At 43.5% G+C, this 16752-nt stretch overlaps 1 protein-coding gene across 30 annotated transcripts in view; it reads left to right on the top strand.

Annotated features, from left to right (window-relative positions):
* The window catches only part of PEAK1 (pseudopodium enriched atypical kinase 1), a 297886-nt gene that overhangs the window by 249348 nt on the left and 31786 nt on the right, over positions 1-16752 (top strand). For 29 of the 30 annotated variants that reach the window (XM_072628676.1, XM_072628669.1, XM_072628653.1 and 26 more), the window contains 2 exons: positions 5258-5317; positions 7982-8172. In XM_072628676.1, the coding sequence (XP_072484777.1) occupies positions 5258-5317; positions 7982-8172 (251 nt within the window). The remainder of the gene's footprint in view (positions 1-5257; positions 5318-7981; positions 8173-16752) is intronic. The other variant, XM_072628677.1, reaches the window with a different exon arrangement.

Raw genomic sequence — 16752 nt, 5'->3', positions numbered from 1 at the left:
AAATGTAAAAAATCATGTTACTATGTGGCATTCTAAGTCCATATGCAGCCTCTATCAAAAGTGCTATGGGGTTTCATGATCCTGTTTTTATTTAAGTTTGACCCTGCTTCTCTGAGCTAATATTCAGAGTTGACATTCTCATTTCCCTTATTAATAGTAATTAATAGCACACTTTTTGGTAGCTCTCCCAAGATTCCTGAGCACTTTCCTCACCATAAAATTTGGAAGGGAATCCCTGTTATATTAGGAGGAGGACCCCAGCAAAGGAAAGCACCAAGGCCAATCCAGGTCCTATTTCAGAGTCTTTTCTAGGACGCCCATTGTGACACTCCTCCATTGACTTTATTGAAGTCTTTCTTAAATTTATATGTTATTTCCTTTTTAAATTTGATCTTAGTCACATTTGTTGTGGTGCAGAACGTTTTCGCTTTTGTTTAATTAAGTCCATCTAATTCATCCCCTATAATTTTGTCTGTTTGTTCAGTAGATAAAATTGTACTCCTGCCTTCTCCTCTCCCACATACATAAAGCTGAGATATCTTCGTTTTCTTCTTGCTTTTTTATGATCTTTTTTTATGATCATCTATGATCCAGCTAGAATTTATTAGGGTAGATGGTATGAGGTGGGGATCTAATATACATGAGCTTTATATTTCATGGGATTTAAACACCCAAATTTTCTAGTTTCAGGTATTTCTTTATAATTTAAAGCCATGGAGGAAGGAAATCAGGGAACCTAAGTTTTATTCTAGCTATGATGATTTATGGGGGCATGTTTTTATCTCCTTTAATGTTTTGAGGATATTTGATTTGATAGTCATGCCTTATGATGCTGGTCCCCCTCAAGAAGTAAGTGCATCTTCAGGGTTTATTGAATTGCACTGAAGCTAGTGCCAGAGAAATCAACAAAATGCTTTCCTTAAAGTGCAATCCACGGAGGGCATATGTTATTGTTCCATTTTAGAGGTGAAAAAACTGAAGCCCAGAGACCATGTCAGATCCAGGCCACTCTCCTAGACCTTGAATTCACTTGTCCATCTTGGGTGGCCAAAGGTCTGACCTGTCTCACACCAGCAAGAGACGCATTTGTTTTTACCACATTCTGTCAGACTTATTGAGTGGGAATTCATCAGATCTTAGTTAAAGGTTAATCATAATATGTGGAATGGATAAAGAAGACATGTGAAGCTTTCCTTCAAAGACTCCAGAAGGCTCAGAGGAAAAGGGAGGACTCCAAGATAACTATCAGTAGATACATGATTCTTCTGGCTGAGAATGTCAATGATGGGAAAGAGCCAAGAATTCAATTGATGACCTGGAAAATAAGATAGGATTAAGAAATGTCACATTGATGGGAGGTCCTGGAGGCAAAGAGACAGGAAATGATGGAGATTTTATTTTTCCCTTTTAATGGATTACAAAGGTGTTGGGATTTGATAACTCAGAGCTCTCAACAGTGCATCATGCATGTGATATTTCTGCAAATATCCTCCCTAGGAATATGAATACATATACATATAAATGGATATTTATATATATGTACATATACACACCCCTCTTGAAACAAGTAATAGAATTTTTGAATTATGTTTAGAGGATATTTGAGTCTAATTTAAATGTTTCAGAATATTTTTCGGTCTATATTTTTTCACTGTCTTTTCCTGAGAGGTAGCTGTTTAAAAGGCGGCTGAAAATATGGATTTGGACAGTTTTACATTGGCCCTTGTGAGGCTAAGGGTGTCTACTCAGGCCTAAAAGATATTCCTTCTGTCCCTTTGGAACCTGAAGGTAGTTAGCTATTAAAACAAGTGAAACCTAAATTGAGAAAGGACTCAGAAACATAAAGGGCTTTAATCTTTGCTAATGTGGAACTTGATTTGCTTTTTAAAAATATGTTCAGATGTTTAACAGAATTTTTATGAAACTCTGTCTTGAATGAATTTGCCAGAAAAAAAGGGGGATTATTTTATGAGATGGTGTAGTGATTAATCCTACCACCTGGGTGAGCTTCCCGCAAGAGATTGCTTTTTGCAGCTTTGAATTATGTATGAATATTGCAAGGTGATGGGAGATAAAGTTACCAAGGGATTTGTTTGTATAAAAGACCAATCTGTAATAATGTAACTGTTTCTGGGTAGCACCTTGACTATTTGTTCAGCCATTTGAGTGAATGAATGAAGTCATGTGATCGCCCAGACAACTGCCAAACATCAGTGATAAATTCTTAATTTAATGAAAAGCTCATCAGAAGGGCATTAGCTGCTCTAGGTCCAGGGCATCGCTGGGAAGCTTGGTCTCTTGTAGACAGAAGACACCAAGAGCAGACTGGTTAAAGGACACAGTGAATAGTGGCAGACTCAGGAAGAACTCACGTCTTGGGACAGGTCTTGGCTGAGAGCAGACTCTACATTCGCTCCTGGCGGAAATGAAGACTCTGTTAGGAGGAAGCCTTTAGAATGTAGAAGAAAGCGCCTTAGCATGGCAGGGCAGAGTGATGACTGGGTTTGGAGCCAGAGGATCAGGGGCTGAAAGTGCCACTGGCTGCCTTTGAGAACCAGGGCAGGCCCTCTTCTCTCTGAGCCTGTTTCTGTATCTGTAAAAATGAGGGTGTTCCACCTGGCTCTAGAACCCTATGAACCACTTATGGGCCTATTGTCAGTTTACTTCTACATTTTCAAGAGCTGATTGGTCAAATGCATTTTTATTTAGATCTCTCTTTTCTATGGTATAATATAGTACATGATCTAAACTTTCTCAGTCTTGGCTTTCACTCCCTGGTTGGCTGCCTTCAGTTTCAAAGTAGCCCTTCAGGGCTGGTGATCTAGCTATAGAGTTCCCAAGCCCCTGTCAGTGTGCTTCCCGCCATGTTGGTCAGTTGATGAATCAGCCAGGTTCTATTAACAGAGCTGGTGTAATAAGAACACTTGGTACAAAATATGCTCCCCAGATTCTACCCTACTCTCCCATACATGCACACAAAACCCAGGGGAAAGGGAGCTTCAACTTAGAGAGCACATGTGACCAAGAAGAGACTCCCAGCTCCTGGAATTCCCTTGGCTGGACTTCTTAGGACAGTCTCCCAGGCTCTGGGGTAGTTTTTTGCTTGTTTTTCCTAGCACTGTTGGCTGACAGTGCCCTACACTGTTCCAGGGATGTTCCTAGGATGCCAATGGGAAGATGGAAAATCCTCTGGATCTCTAAATTCCCAATGTCCTCCCTCGGCCATGTGGGGACAGGGGTGGAGAGGTTGAGGCCATAGCTTAGACATCTCCCAACCCAAGTGATGCCTTCTCTCTTCTACTAGACTCTCAGATGCCCACCACGATCAAGTGTCCTCAGCCAATCCAGAATCTTGTGTACTTTGTAGTTTTCAGTAATTCAGTGGCTCATCAGAACCATCTCAGCTAAATAAGCCCTTTTTACACTTACTTGGAATGCTTTTGATTTAATTCAGTATAGACTCATTCCCAGTTTTGGGTTTGGCACATTGGATAAGGTAATTAAATTGTTTTACTTAGTCAACATTACCCTCACAATTGAATAGTACTACTGAAATACACGCACATGCACGCACGCACACACACACACTCTTCATAGAGATTGTACTTATGTGTATAGTGTCAGGACCTACTCATCCATTCCCCACTAAAAAAATTGTCTCAACTCTTTGCAGTAGGCAAATAACAGCATGTGGTCAACATGCCAGACACTGCTAGGGGGATGAGCAGGGCAAAGACTAAGAGAAAAGCTGTTATATTCACCAGTGAAGAGATCATTGGTGACCCTAAAGAGACCAGTTCAGGCAATTGCTGGCAATGTTGGCCAAATCACAAGGGACTGAGAAGTGAGTGGGAGGTGAAAAGGGGAGACAACGAGATAGAGTTTTCTAAGAGCTGATAGTGAAAGAAAAGAAACTTTTGAGGGTTTTTGTTTTGTTTTCTAACGAATGGAAGAGATGTGGACATATTTGTAATCAACAGCAAAAGTGCCACTGGATAAAAAGAGGTTGAAAATGTAGGGAGATGGGGTGGAGGCAAGAGCAGGCTCCCCAAGGAAACTGGAGGAGCTGAATCAAGGCCACAGATCCAAGGGCTTGGCAAAGAGAAGGGTCCCTTCATGGGGATAATAACAGCAAAGGAGAGAATAGAGGCTTCTGAATTAATGCCTCCTTTGCATTGATCATTGTGCATGTGTCGGGCTTCTAAGAATGCAGGTCTGCTACTCTCTTCTTAAATTGTAAACTGAGGACAGGTGCTCATTTTCTTCATCTTTGTATCCAATGTATTAAGTACTGGGTTTTACACATAGTTCTCATGAGATGTTTAAATTGAATTGCGTTAGATTTCTCTACCTCAAGATTATTTCGCAGGGAAGATTTGAGGGCCACGTGATTAATGGATAATGTTGCATTTAGCAAACATCCTCCTATTAATTCTCATACTTTATAGTTTTACATTGACATTTATTAAGTGATTACTGGGTACTAGGCACCATGCTAAGTGCTGGAGTGCAAATACAGGTAAAAAAGAAAATAATCCCTTTCCTTAAGCACTTCCCATTCTAATGGAGAAAGGTGTGGGGTTGTGCTTCTGTATAATGTGGAAAGGACTCATCCCAAATAAATACCACATATTAAGTTCATGGATCCCATACAAATGCCTAGAGGTCCTGATAATTGATAACGAGTAGTTAAGGTTTCTTCCCTTCTTTATCCCTGCTGTTTATCTTTTTCTCTTATCCCTAGAGAGTGACTGTGTTGACCTGACTGTGATGCTGCTGTTTATTTTGGGTCTCTGCATAGTCCCACATCTAAGCCAGAACTCCCCCAGCCTTTCCCCTCTCTAGTTTCGGTCCAAGAGCCCTTCTTCCTATATCAAGAGTGCATTGAAAGCATTGCTCCCTGTCTCACTGTAAATGCATGTTTAAAATCCCAGCAGCCATGAGAAGGATCAGGGGATTTTACTTTCATGAGCTTTGGCTGGTTCCTTTGTTCCAAATGAAGATTCTTGTAATGGGCTGGTTCATCCACCTGGGCCCTACTTCAGATGAGTCTATGAGAGTTAATTAACCTGATGAAAGCGTCACTTCCTCTTCTAAAGTTCTCCCAGTGCTTGGCCCAGCTCCAGGCCCAGCCCCTAAGGTAAAGGTGAGGGTGCAGCAGGTGACATCACCCCACAGAATTCAGGCTTTCTCACTTGTAGCTCACCAGAACTCAGTGGGACCAATGGCTCACAGACTCTCTAAACATGATTAACAGACTCAAGAAGGCCCTGAGAGAATTTCCTCTAATGGGGAATTGTGTCAGTGAGTACAGTGGGTGAGTCTTTGTTTCTTTTTTCCTGGGCGTGTGTTTGGTGGAACACTTGAAAACCTAGTGCTTGTGCTGCATGTGTGTGGGAATGAGCCTGCCATGAAGGGAGGAGCCTCCCTGCCCGGGGCCTGCTCTGTGTCTATCAGCCTAGAGCTTTTACATCCCAGCAGAGCTGAGGACACAGCAGGTAAGTGTAGAATGATAGGGTCAGAGCCAGCTTTGAGGATCCAAAAAAGGTTTTGACCTCTGCTCAGGGATGGTCTGTTTGCAATCCATATTTGTGTGTCACAAATTTTAGGCAGAAAGAGGAAAAAGATGGAACATTAAGCACCTAATATCACCTTTTTGAAACCCTCCAAAGCTGGTTCAAAGTTGGAAGAAAAAAGTCTGGGGGATTTATAGCTGTCCTTAATGGCTGCTGTTTTCTTTTTAAAATCACCTTATTCACTGCTTTGTAATTAGAAATGTTTTGCATTAACTCTCATATCCAGCAAAATAGCATTCTAGTAGAAAAATCACTTTTCTTTATGAAGCATGTTAAAAACTAATCTGTGATCTACACTTCTGACTTTAAATCATCTGAAATGTTGTCTTTTTGAAATGCCACATTGACTATGGGTCTACTAACATGTTTATATAGGTCCAGTTTGTGTCAAATAGCATAGAGTAGCCTAGGTGGGAAAGCAGAGACAGCACAGCTCTAATTAGATAGAAGTGTATATTGTGATCAATTTAGGGGCCCTTCAAGGGACAGAAGAAGATTTATTTCAAATCATAAGCTCCAAAGGTGATAGATGCCAAGTTGGAGGGGACTTTAGAGACCATCTAGTCCAAGTCCCATGTTTAACAGATAAGGAAACAGAGGCCTACATTGATGAGTTGGTACGCTCCAGAGCTCACTCAGGTGACCATCAGGATTCAAACCCTTCTCTTCTGACACTCCATACAATGAAGGCTCTTTCCTCTACAATTTAAATTTTGGGGACTGCCCCATTTCAGGCAGACTTAAGTTAAAGATGCATTGCCTTGAATTCAGCCTGTTTGGCAGGGGCTGCCTTATCCAAAGCTGTATTTGTGAGAAGTCACTGATGACTCCGTTACAGCCACTCCCATGGGAATGGGTGGCTGTACCCCAGTTCGTGTGGGCCCATGTCCTCCAGCACAACTGAATTGTTGGGTCATTAGTCATTTCCAACGTGTGAGAGTCCCCTGGCTCTGCCATGCTGCGAGATGACATTTTTGAATGTCTATAGCCAAGAGACTCCCAGATCTGTTTTTCTGTCTAAGCACATGCATATTCTCAGTAATGAAGGAGTGATATGAAGGAGCTCCTTGCCTCAGAATTGCTCCTTCAGACCCACGCAACATGAATATGTGCTTCACCAACAGAAGACTAGACAGAAATATATTTTTTAAAGAAATCTTCTAGAAAGAGTGCTTACAAGTGACCTCATTAATTATTACTGATGGACAAACTAGAAATAACCCTGAATAGTGTATGTATTCTTTGGCCCTTCTTACCTTTCCTCTACCCAGGAAATAGAAACTAGGCCATGATTTGGACATTTACCGTGAGTCGTTGTCAGTGGGTTTGGTGGCTTTTAAAGGTTCCCCATAGCTTGATGGTTCCATAATCTTCCCTCTGACTCGTATGGCTTGTTTGTTTTAGACTGCCAGCTAAAACTGAGTGTGGGAAGAGACTGTCCCTGCCCAAATCTGCCAGATCAGCCCGTTTTCTAACCGTACACATGGCAGACTCCCAAGAGCTAGGTAAGGGTGAAGACAGGAAGCAGGAGCTGCCAGAGGATGAGCTGGTAGCAGAGTCAAGATGAGAGGAGTGCAGTTAAGCGGGCAATCCTGTGGCTGTGGTGGCACTTTGGAGTGTCCGTGCAAGATGTTTGAAAGCCCTGAATTTGAATTGCCTTAGGTTGGGGCAGGAGCTCTCTTTGCTCTTTTAAGGAGAAGACTTTAGATTCCCTTAAGACATGGTCCCCGTTTGCAGTTATTTGAAGAGTGGGAAGAAAAATTAAACTCATCTTACTCTGCCCTAGAAGACAGAACCAAGGCCAATAAGTGAAAATTAAAGGAATGCAAATGTCAGCAAATTTCTTCAAAGGAAGAACTTCATTTCCAGCTTTCCAACAGTGGACTGAGCTGCCTTTGAGACTTTCCTGCAGACCAAATGACCAATTGATAGTGACATTGTAGACTAGATTCATGCTTCAGGTTAAACTAGGTAACCTGCAAGGCCCCTTCAAACCCATTGAGTCCATGGTTCTGGCATGGCAGGAAGTAGACATTCCAAACTTATGACCTTCATCCATCTAGGCAGGCCAGTCCTTTTACCAGCCAGTACAGCCTTACTGCCTTCTCTTCTCCCACTATTGAATTACTTCTGTGTTTAGCTATCTCCAAAGTTCCTTTGGTTTTGATATGACTTCTCCATAGTCCCTCTCTCCCCAGTGCCCCAGTTCTGTTCAGAGGCAGATATGTATTTCTCATGGGAGAAATAGACCCCATTTCCTGGGAGTTCTTTGGGGCTTTATGTCCCAGGGGGACCAGAGAATAGCCATTTTCTTTTCTTGAGCACCTTTGAGTTGGGGATAACTAGAGAGACTGATGAGACATCCCCAGAGAACCCTTGTGTGACTGTGGCCTTGTTTGTTTCAGTCAAGTGCCCCATGAGGGGACAGTCGAGGGCCCTCCTCGAGTTCCAAGAGCAGTTCCTGTGAAGGAGGGCAGCAGCAGTGTGTCAGGCCTGCCAGTCTTACCCCCGAACACCCCGGAGAGAGAAGAAGGGAAGGAAGAAGCCTCAGACCCTTCTGACGAGAGCCCTTGTAGCGCCACATACAGTAACCTGGGTAAGTACAGGTCAGAGGACAGAGGTTCCCTCGGATGGAGGATGAAGAGGGAACCCCTGGACTGGTGGGTGTAAGTCCTGAGGAGGTATGGGCTCCTGCTTCATGAGGCAGGGGAAACTCTTGCCACTGAACAGGGCTGGGGGACTGGAGGAGGAGTTTCTGCTCTGACTGGAAGGGTCCACTTCACAACAGCTTAGCTTCTCAAAATCCTCTCATTCTAATGATTCCCGTAAAATGTCCTCTAGGTTTCAAATGCCTCACAACTTCCCTATCTCCCATTCTTGCTTCTGGTCTGGTAGGGGTTGGTTTTGATAACATGTTTTCAGCAGACAGTTAATCAGCACCTCCTGGAATCACTTTAGATAATGCAAATGTAACATACTATAAAGCCAAAAAGCTCCCAGTCCCTGTGGCCACTGTCATGGGCACAGCACTCATGCCACAAGGCCCTGAAGATAGAGAGGAAGTTATAGGCCAGATTCTTTTCTCCTGGAAGCCAGGACCTCAAAGGTGAGGACAGAAAGGCACCCCAAGAGCTGCCTTGTGAGAGGGCATGTAGTCTGTGCAAAGTGCTGGGAGAAAGAGTGAGGAGGGAGCAGGGTTTGGGGGGAGTCGGGGAAGAGTTGGCATCTAGAGTTGGCATCTTAGATAGAGCCTGGGAGCCGAAGGTCTACACAGGGAGGTGGGAGGGCATGAACTGAATCATGCAACCTGTGGGCAGAGATGGCCGCACCTGTCACTAACTCGGGATGTGGACTTGATCTCAGGACTTCTAAGATCTGTTGGCCACTCCAAGCCCTTCCCATCCTGGGCCTTCCCGCCCCTCCCAACATGCTCTATGGTCCTGAGACACTGACCTCCTTGTTCCAGGCATGGTCAGTCACCGTCCCCAGGCCTGGAATGTTTTCCCTCCTCATCTCTTCCTCCTGGCTTCTCTGGCTTCCTTCTGTGAGAAGCCTCTCCCAGGTCCCCTAATTTATGTTCATGCCATCCCTCTGTTGATTCTCCCAAGTTTATCCTGTCTCTCATGTTTATTCATCATCTGCACACATTCTCCCCCTTTAGATCATGAGCTCTCAGAGAGCAAGGGCTGGTTTTGGCCTTTCCTTGTATCTCCAGTACTTGGCACAGTGCCTGGCACATAGTAGGAGCTTAATCAGTGCTTATCAATTGACTCGGCAGCCCCAGTTCTTCTTTCACTAACATGGAGTAAAGCCTCTTCAGACCTGGGTTGGCTTTTGCTCTGGCCCCAATCACTCTCACCAGAAACATTGCTCACTTTGGCCACCTTTTGGGGCTGACGCTTTCTTCACTGGGCCAGTCCTCTGATAGCAGCTGCACTGTCCTCTGCTGGGCCCACGTTGGACGCCTTTCCAACTGGGTGAGAGCCACCAAAGCTTTCCCTCTTCTGACATGACAGGGCTGCTATCACAGGGTGCCAAAGCAGGCATTTGATAGAGGTGAATCCCAGCACAATAGAGGCTGGAAGAGACAGAGGATTCCTCATTCCTTTTGGTCTTCTTCCTTCTCATCAGGCTGGTATAGACAGGGAGACCTTTGAGAGTGCCCTCAGCTCTATCCATGCCAGTTACACTGGCCTGAGAATTCTGGACTTGGGTTCTGGTTCTTCCTCAGAGAGTGTATTACCTGGACAAGTCCAGAAGTCTCTGTGAGCTTCAGTTTCCTCATTTGTGAAATGGGCAGTGATAGTATGTAGTACTTACATCACAGGGTGGTTGGGAAGGTCAGCTGAGATGAAGTATGTAAAGGGCTTGGCAGACCTCAAAGCACCATGGAAATGGCAGGTGTCGTTATTATCATGACCCACCCTTACCACTTCTGCCTCTCCCCTCTACTCCCCGCCTGTCATGCCCCCTCTTCTCCTCTGCCTGGTAGAAGGTCTAGCTGCAGGCATCCCTTCCCTCACCCCGCAGTGCCAAGAACCATCTGCTTCTGTCTCGGTATCCCCAGCACCTTCCCCATGGTGGAATAATAATAACTGGTTGGTGAAATGAGTTGATGGGCAGGTGCCTCCTGATGAGCCTGGTCAGGCACCAGGGGTGCTGGGTAAAGGAAGTCTCCATCCTGAGGCCAGAGACTTTCCTGGAATATGATGAAGGAGAATTGTGCAGCTCCTGGAGAAGACACAGGGAAGCATTACTGATGGAAACATGCTTTGTGGTAGAGGAATTTGGGAGACATTTATGTAGCCCAAGCCCAGGTAGTAGAACTTAGGAGACATTCTGTTGTAAATATGTGTCTTAGATTAAATCACTCTCAAAGAGGACAATAATTTTCACTAAGTACATCTTATTTCCAAGAATTTTTTTCCTTAAAAGGACCTCATTGGCCTCAATCATTTAAAAATTAATGATTTTCTTTTGTCTTCTTGCTGATGTAGACCAGGGGTAAAGACAGAAGCATGGCAATTATACATACAAATACAGAATAAAGGGTCATAGAATTAAAGCCAGAGTTGACCATAAAGGTTATCAGTCCAATTCCTTTCTTTTACAGACAAGAAAGCAGAACCGCGGCAGGGGAGGGATGGCTGCAGGAAGTCTTATGTCCAAGGTTGGAACTCAGATCTTGTCTGGGTCTCTCGCTCACTTGGTCACTAGTTGTGGTTCCCTTTCCCCTCCTTTCCCCTTCCCTCTTCTCCATTCCTCAGGCTCAACTTGAGGGGAAGGCAAACAAACATGTCATTCTGCTCCCAGTAACCATTTGTGAAAACAGAATTTCAGGTTTATTTCTTTCAGCAGTTTGAGGTGCATGAGCCCCCTTAGCCCATCCCACTGTTTAGAAACCAAAGGAAGCCAGACCTCTCCCAGCAGCTGTACTAAAACCTCCAGAAAAAGCAGGCAGGCTGGGATGGTAGGAAAAGTCCTGGAGAACCAGGTTTGAGGCCAAGGCATTCCATCCAAGGTCAGGTGACCTTGACAGGTGACTTCACTGCTCTATAAAAAGGGGAGAGAAGGAGGAGATGATCCTAGGCCTGAAACCTAGGAGAGAGCAGAAAAGTGACTCAGTCATTTTAGTCATGGTGATAGCTTACAAATTAATAAGCATGTACTAAGCACCTACTATGCGTCAGGCACTGGAGGTAACAAAGAAAGGAAGGAGGAAGTAAACCCAGTTCTTGCTCTCAGGTTGCTCACAGACTAACCTTCAAACAGCTCTGCACAGACAAACTATAGATAAATGGGAAATGGTTAGCAGAGGCAAGGCTGGTGCTGGCGTGAAGGGGGATCAGGAAAGGCCCCTGTACCTGGCAGTGATGAGGGCTGGAAAGGGGGTGTGAGATCCCCACAAAGACCGGGGTGCCAGGGGCAGGTTGTCTGGAGAAGAATTCACAAACTTAAGCATTGTTGAAGCCAAGGTAAAGATTTATTACGCTTTTCAGCAGGCAAGAGTTCTTAGGGAAACTGCAACCTTAAAGGGGTACAGGGAACGTTTATATAGGACATTCTGTAGTATCGCTTGCGCCAAATATGCTAACTAGATGTTTTGGGGTGGGATTAGGGAGTGGTCAGTTCTTAAAGGAACATGCACTTTTGATATTAACTGCACAGGTTCTTTATTCAAAATTCATTGGGAAATAGCCCATTGGGGGGGGGGGGGGGGCTATCTGGAGGTGTGGTTTTAGGTCTGAAACGTCAATAAGTCAACCAATGGTCAAGGCTGACCAGGAAAAATCAGGCAGTTGTTAGACAAGATTAAGATTAATGTAAGGGAGTATAGGTATGTCTAAGTCTAGGATACATGTGATTGGTGTCATTATGACCCAGGACACAGCCAGTTCAGTCAATACGCAGCTGATTCTAAGTGAGAAATTCTATAGATGCAGCTGGCTCCTATAGCAGGAAGGGAGATAATGGTTGTTGCTAGGGCAGCCTGTGTCCTTGGGCAGGGGAGAAACTGCCTGAGATAGTATTTTGAGGCTAGGGAGAAGTGTGATTTTTAAAGAGAAATATGATTTTAGAATTGGGGCCCGGGTACATGCAACCGAGCACCCTATCAGCGGGATTTACCTGGGACCAAAAGGCAGAGAGCACCAGATGTGCAGGACGACCAGGAAAGTGCTCCCATGCTTGGCATCGCCCCCTTTTCTGCAGCTCGTATTTGCCTGTGTGCGTGTTCTTGTAAGAACAGCTGATATTTGGTGTGGCACTGATGTTGGCAAAGCCCTTTGCATACATTCTCCTTTGATCCTCACAGTAACCCTGTAAAGGCGGCACCGCAGGCATTGCTGTTGGGGTAGACATTCCCTCCCCTGGCACAGAACCCTTCCCAGCCTTATTCTAGACAGTCTTGTGGGCTGCCATGGTGGGGAGAATATCATCGCCCAGTGGCCAGCCTTCTGGATACCCAAATGCTCTGAACTTAGCACATGTTTTCTCACCAGTCTCACTCTCTGTACTGTAAGCATTTCTGACTTGGAGGGGGAACCTTTCAGAGTTTGCATTCCAACATATACTTCAAAAGCCCAGCGTCACCTTCACACAACAGTGAGACATCACAGGTGGTCTCTAGTGGCATTAGCTAAGGAACCCAACTTTTTAAAGTTGCTTAAAACCTGTGAGATCAAGCATTTTAACCAGCGATGGTTTACTTTGGCTGACTATGGTGGGACCTCTTTGCACACGGTCTGATCTTCAGTAACTTAATCCATCGTCTCTGGCCTCCATGATGATTCCCAGCATAAAGATAGAATGTCACTTTATTCAGACTTTCAGCATTCTCCCCATGTTCTTATGCCTATCTCTAAATGTCTGGGAGAAAAAAGATCACTTGTTTCTTCCGTTGGCATATTGTGTTACTTTATCAGTCCATTGAAATCAGGCATACATAATGACTTTTTAGTCTGTCAGTAGCAAGTAGTGACTTTAACCCTTCACAGCTCAGCAGCTTTGCAAAGTCCTGTCACCCATGCTGCTTTCTGGAACCAGCTAATGGATCTGCACCTTTAAAGAGAGAGAGCCTTCCTTCTAGAAGAAAAGGGAGAAGAGCTCACAGGATGCCTCCCTGACATGGAGGTTATCAGGGGAAATGAAGCATTCCTTTGGGGGGAAAACCAGAAGCCTCCAGTGTGCAACGTAGAAAGAAAAAGACAACCAAGAGGCAGAGGGGACCCTGACCTGGTTTTGGAGAACGTCACACAAAGGAAACACTGCCAGAAATGATGCTGTGGATCTGTATCGCTGTGGGGTGAGAGGACACTCAGGAATGGTCAGAGAAGAAGCCATGAAGGGGATGGTTGATGACTCACCTGCAGAGGCCACTGAGGCTGATTGTGACAAGATGGAGGTCTTCTGGCTTCCTGGGCGGGAGAGAGACACTCCCCAAGATTCATCTCACCCGCCCCTGGTGATGCAGAAGTGCATAAAGGATGGGGTTGAAAAGAGCCTGGAGGCATTGCTGTTAATGCTGAGTCTTGGGCAGGAAACTGGTGACCTCACCTGCCCAAAAAAGACAAGGGATCCCAGAGGGCAAGGCAGATTTAGACCCAGTGCTGAGGAACATGGTTCTTGAGAATGGACTTTTTATTTCTGAACCACAGCTTAAAATACAGAAATGTTATGTGTAGTTTTTTCCCTTCTCCTTCCATTTCAGTTTAAAGCCCTTGTAATTAGATTTTCAACACACCACATACATGGATATATTCTGAGAGTATGTATGTGTCATGTATATGTACATATATAGTGCGTATATATTTATGTGATATGTGTGTATTTGATCTTGTAGGTCAAATAGTGGGTATCACTAGGAGTTACGATGAGACCTATGACTGGAATGTATCTCTGGAAGGATATACCGTATTCAAAAGATACAGAATTCTTAAAGTGGAATTTGCATAGATAGGGGCCTCCTGGAGAGGATTAGCTATGCATTTTAATGTATATTATCTAAATGCAGAAATCCAAGCACACAGAGAGGAGAATGAGAGCTAAGAGTATCTTAATTTGCTTCAATCATAATTTTATCCTTCAAAAAGTGTCAGAAAACCAGTGAGGAAAATTCGGCATTGGATCTGCTTCTCACCAACAAGAAGCAGATTTTAGGAGTGGAGACCATGGGAACTTTTGGGGGAAGTAACACCATCTTGAAATTTGTGATAGAAAAGGGGAGGAAATCTGAGAACAGTCATACTTGTGATCTAAGTTTGGGGAGAAAAGAGTTCAAAGAGTTCAGCAGAATAAAGCTAGAATCTGCTGAACTCAGCCTAAGAAGGGAACAGAAAACTCTGAGGAATGAAGTTCTACGGACACGAGAAACCACTTCGGTGAGGAGGGAAGGGGAGAGATATCCACAGAGAGCGAAGCAGATGCACAAGGGAGCTCACCAGGGCATGGAGATTATGAGGGACCAAAGATCAAGGATCTCAAGTGCAATTAAGGGGGGGAGGGAGAAGTAATCAGGAAGGGGATTTATCAGTACCAGCTCTGAAACTTTACTAAAAAGCAATCAATATTTAAAAGTTTTACACAAACTAATAACAGTAAAAATTAGAAGGGGGACAGGTAATTTTGAGAAAAAAATCTTTGCAGTAAGTTTCTCTGATAATAATCAAAGAAGATAATATATGTAAAACATTTAGAATATATAGTAGGCACTCTATAAATGCTTGTCCTCCCTCCTCCCTTCCCCTTAAAGGTCTCATATTCAAGATAGAAGAAACTGATTTAAATTTGTAAGTGTAAGATCCATTCCCCAGCAGATAAATGGTCAAAAGATATGAACAGATAGTTTTCAAAGAAAGAACTCCAAGCTATTTGACATCCATGTGCAAAAAAAATTCTAAATAATAATTAGAGAAATGCAAATTCAAGTGTCTTTGAGGTTCCACCTCATATTCCTCAGACTGACACAGAAGACAAAAGAAGAAAATGGCAAATGTTGGATGAACTATGACAAAATAAGCATACTAGCACATTGTTAGTGGAGTTGTCAACTGGTCCGGCCATTCTGGAAAGCAATTTGAAATATGCCCCCAAAGTTACTAAAATATGCATGACCTTTGACTAGCTATATCACTACTAAGCCTATATCCCAAACCAACCAAAGAAAGAGGAAAAGGACATTTATGGACAGAAATATTTACAGTCACTCTTTTTGTGATAACCAGAAGTTAGAAACTAAAAGGATCTTCTTATGTTGAGGAATAGCTAAACAAAATGTGGTATGTGAATACTATGTACCATATATGTTTATCATAAAAGAAATTATGAAATAGTTTCAGAGGAAACTGAGAAGACCTTTATGAAATGATGCAGAGTGAATGAGCAGAACTAGGAAAATAGTTCATGTAATAATAATAACATTATGGAGAAGAAACAGCTTTGAAAGACTTTAGAACACTGATCAGTGCAATGATAAACCATAATTCCAAGAGTGAAGATGAAACATGCCACCACCTCCTACCAGGGAGATGGCAAACTTAAAACAGAGAAAGGAACAGAAATTTGGACATAAACCAATATGGGATTTCTCTTTGCTGGGTCAAACAGCTGTGTATTGAGGGCTTTCTTTTTTAAGTTTTTGTTTTTTATTTGCTCAATGGTGGAGGGTGTACTAGGAGGGACAGATTATTTTTTTTATAAAGCAACACCGAAAGGCTATTGATCCTATGACATGCCATTTTTATTTCAATATAATTTGTTGCTTTGCAGTGACGTTCCTCTGAATTAAAAATCAGGCACTGAACCAGACTACCAAAGAGGAATAGTGAAAAAATACTAATCATCTTGCTACCAAAAACGGCAATGATATTACTATTGCTAGGAAGAAATTTGACATACTTATTGGGGAAAAAATGTGTTATGCCCACGTTTAAAGAGGACACCATTTACATTTTTTAAAATTACTTTATTGCATATACTGTATAGTGAAATTAGTTGCTTTTAAATACATGTAGAAAAGTTGGAAGCAATGGCTGGTAACAGAAGAGGAATACAGAAATGTGACTCCATCTTGTAGGAATACCAGTGAAGTTCAAAATGAAATGAAGCCAGCAAAGAAGGTTAGGAACAACCAAAAAGGGAGGGATTTTTTAAAGCTGTCTTGGGGGAAAGAGTGGAAGCTGTTCCCCTCAGCCTGGAATTCCCCCATTGGCCATGCCATTGGTCCTGGGGCCTCCCCCTCTGAGGGCACTAGAAAGGACAGAACCAAAACATCCTGGAGGAATAGAAAACCAAGATAAGTGAGAAGGGACTAAGGATATGCCTTGCTCTCCCTGGATCACCACACCCAGTATCAATCCATACTGGAGTACTGGTCGTTAAGAGATGGCAGGAGGAGGACCTGAGAAAAGCAAATGTTCTCTCAAAGTTCAGGATTCTCCAGAACTTACTAAAGCGTATCATTCCAAGAATACTGTGAACATAAAGAAAAGGAGGAGGTACTGGGATGAATGCAGTGGCTTCATCCAGAACAAGCCATTTCCTTTTTTGAGGGGGTTACCAACCTGGTTGAGCTGGGGAATGCAGCAGCTCTAGTTGACCTGGATTTTAGTAAAATATTTGACAAGTCTTCATCTTGTTCTTTTAAGAAAAATGGAAGGATGTAAGCTAGACAGCAGGG

This window comes from Notamacropus eugenii, chromosome 1 (genome assembly GCF_028372415.1).
Source record: "Notamacropus eugenii isolate mMacEug1 chromosome 1, mMacEug1.pri_v2, whole genome shotgun sequence".
In the NCBI taxonomy this organism is placed as follows: Eukaryota; Metazoa; Chordata; class Mammalia; order Diprotodontia; family Macropodidae; genus Notamacropus; species Notamacropus eugenii.
This window is presented reverse-complemented; position numbering and strand designations above follow the sequence as displayed.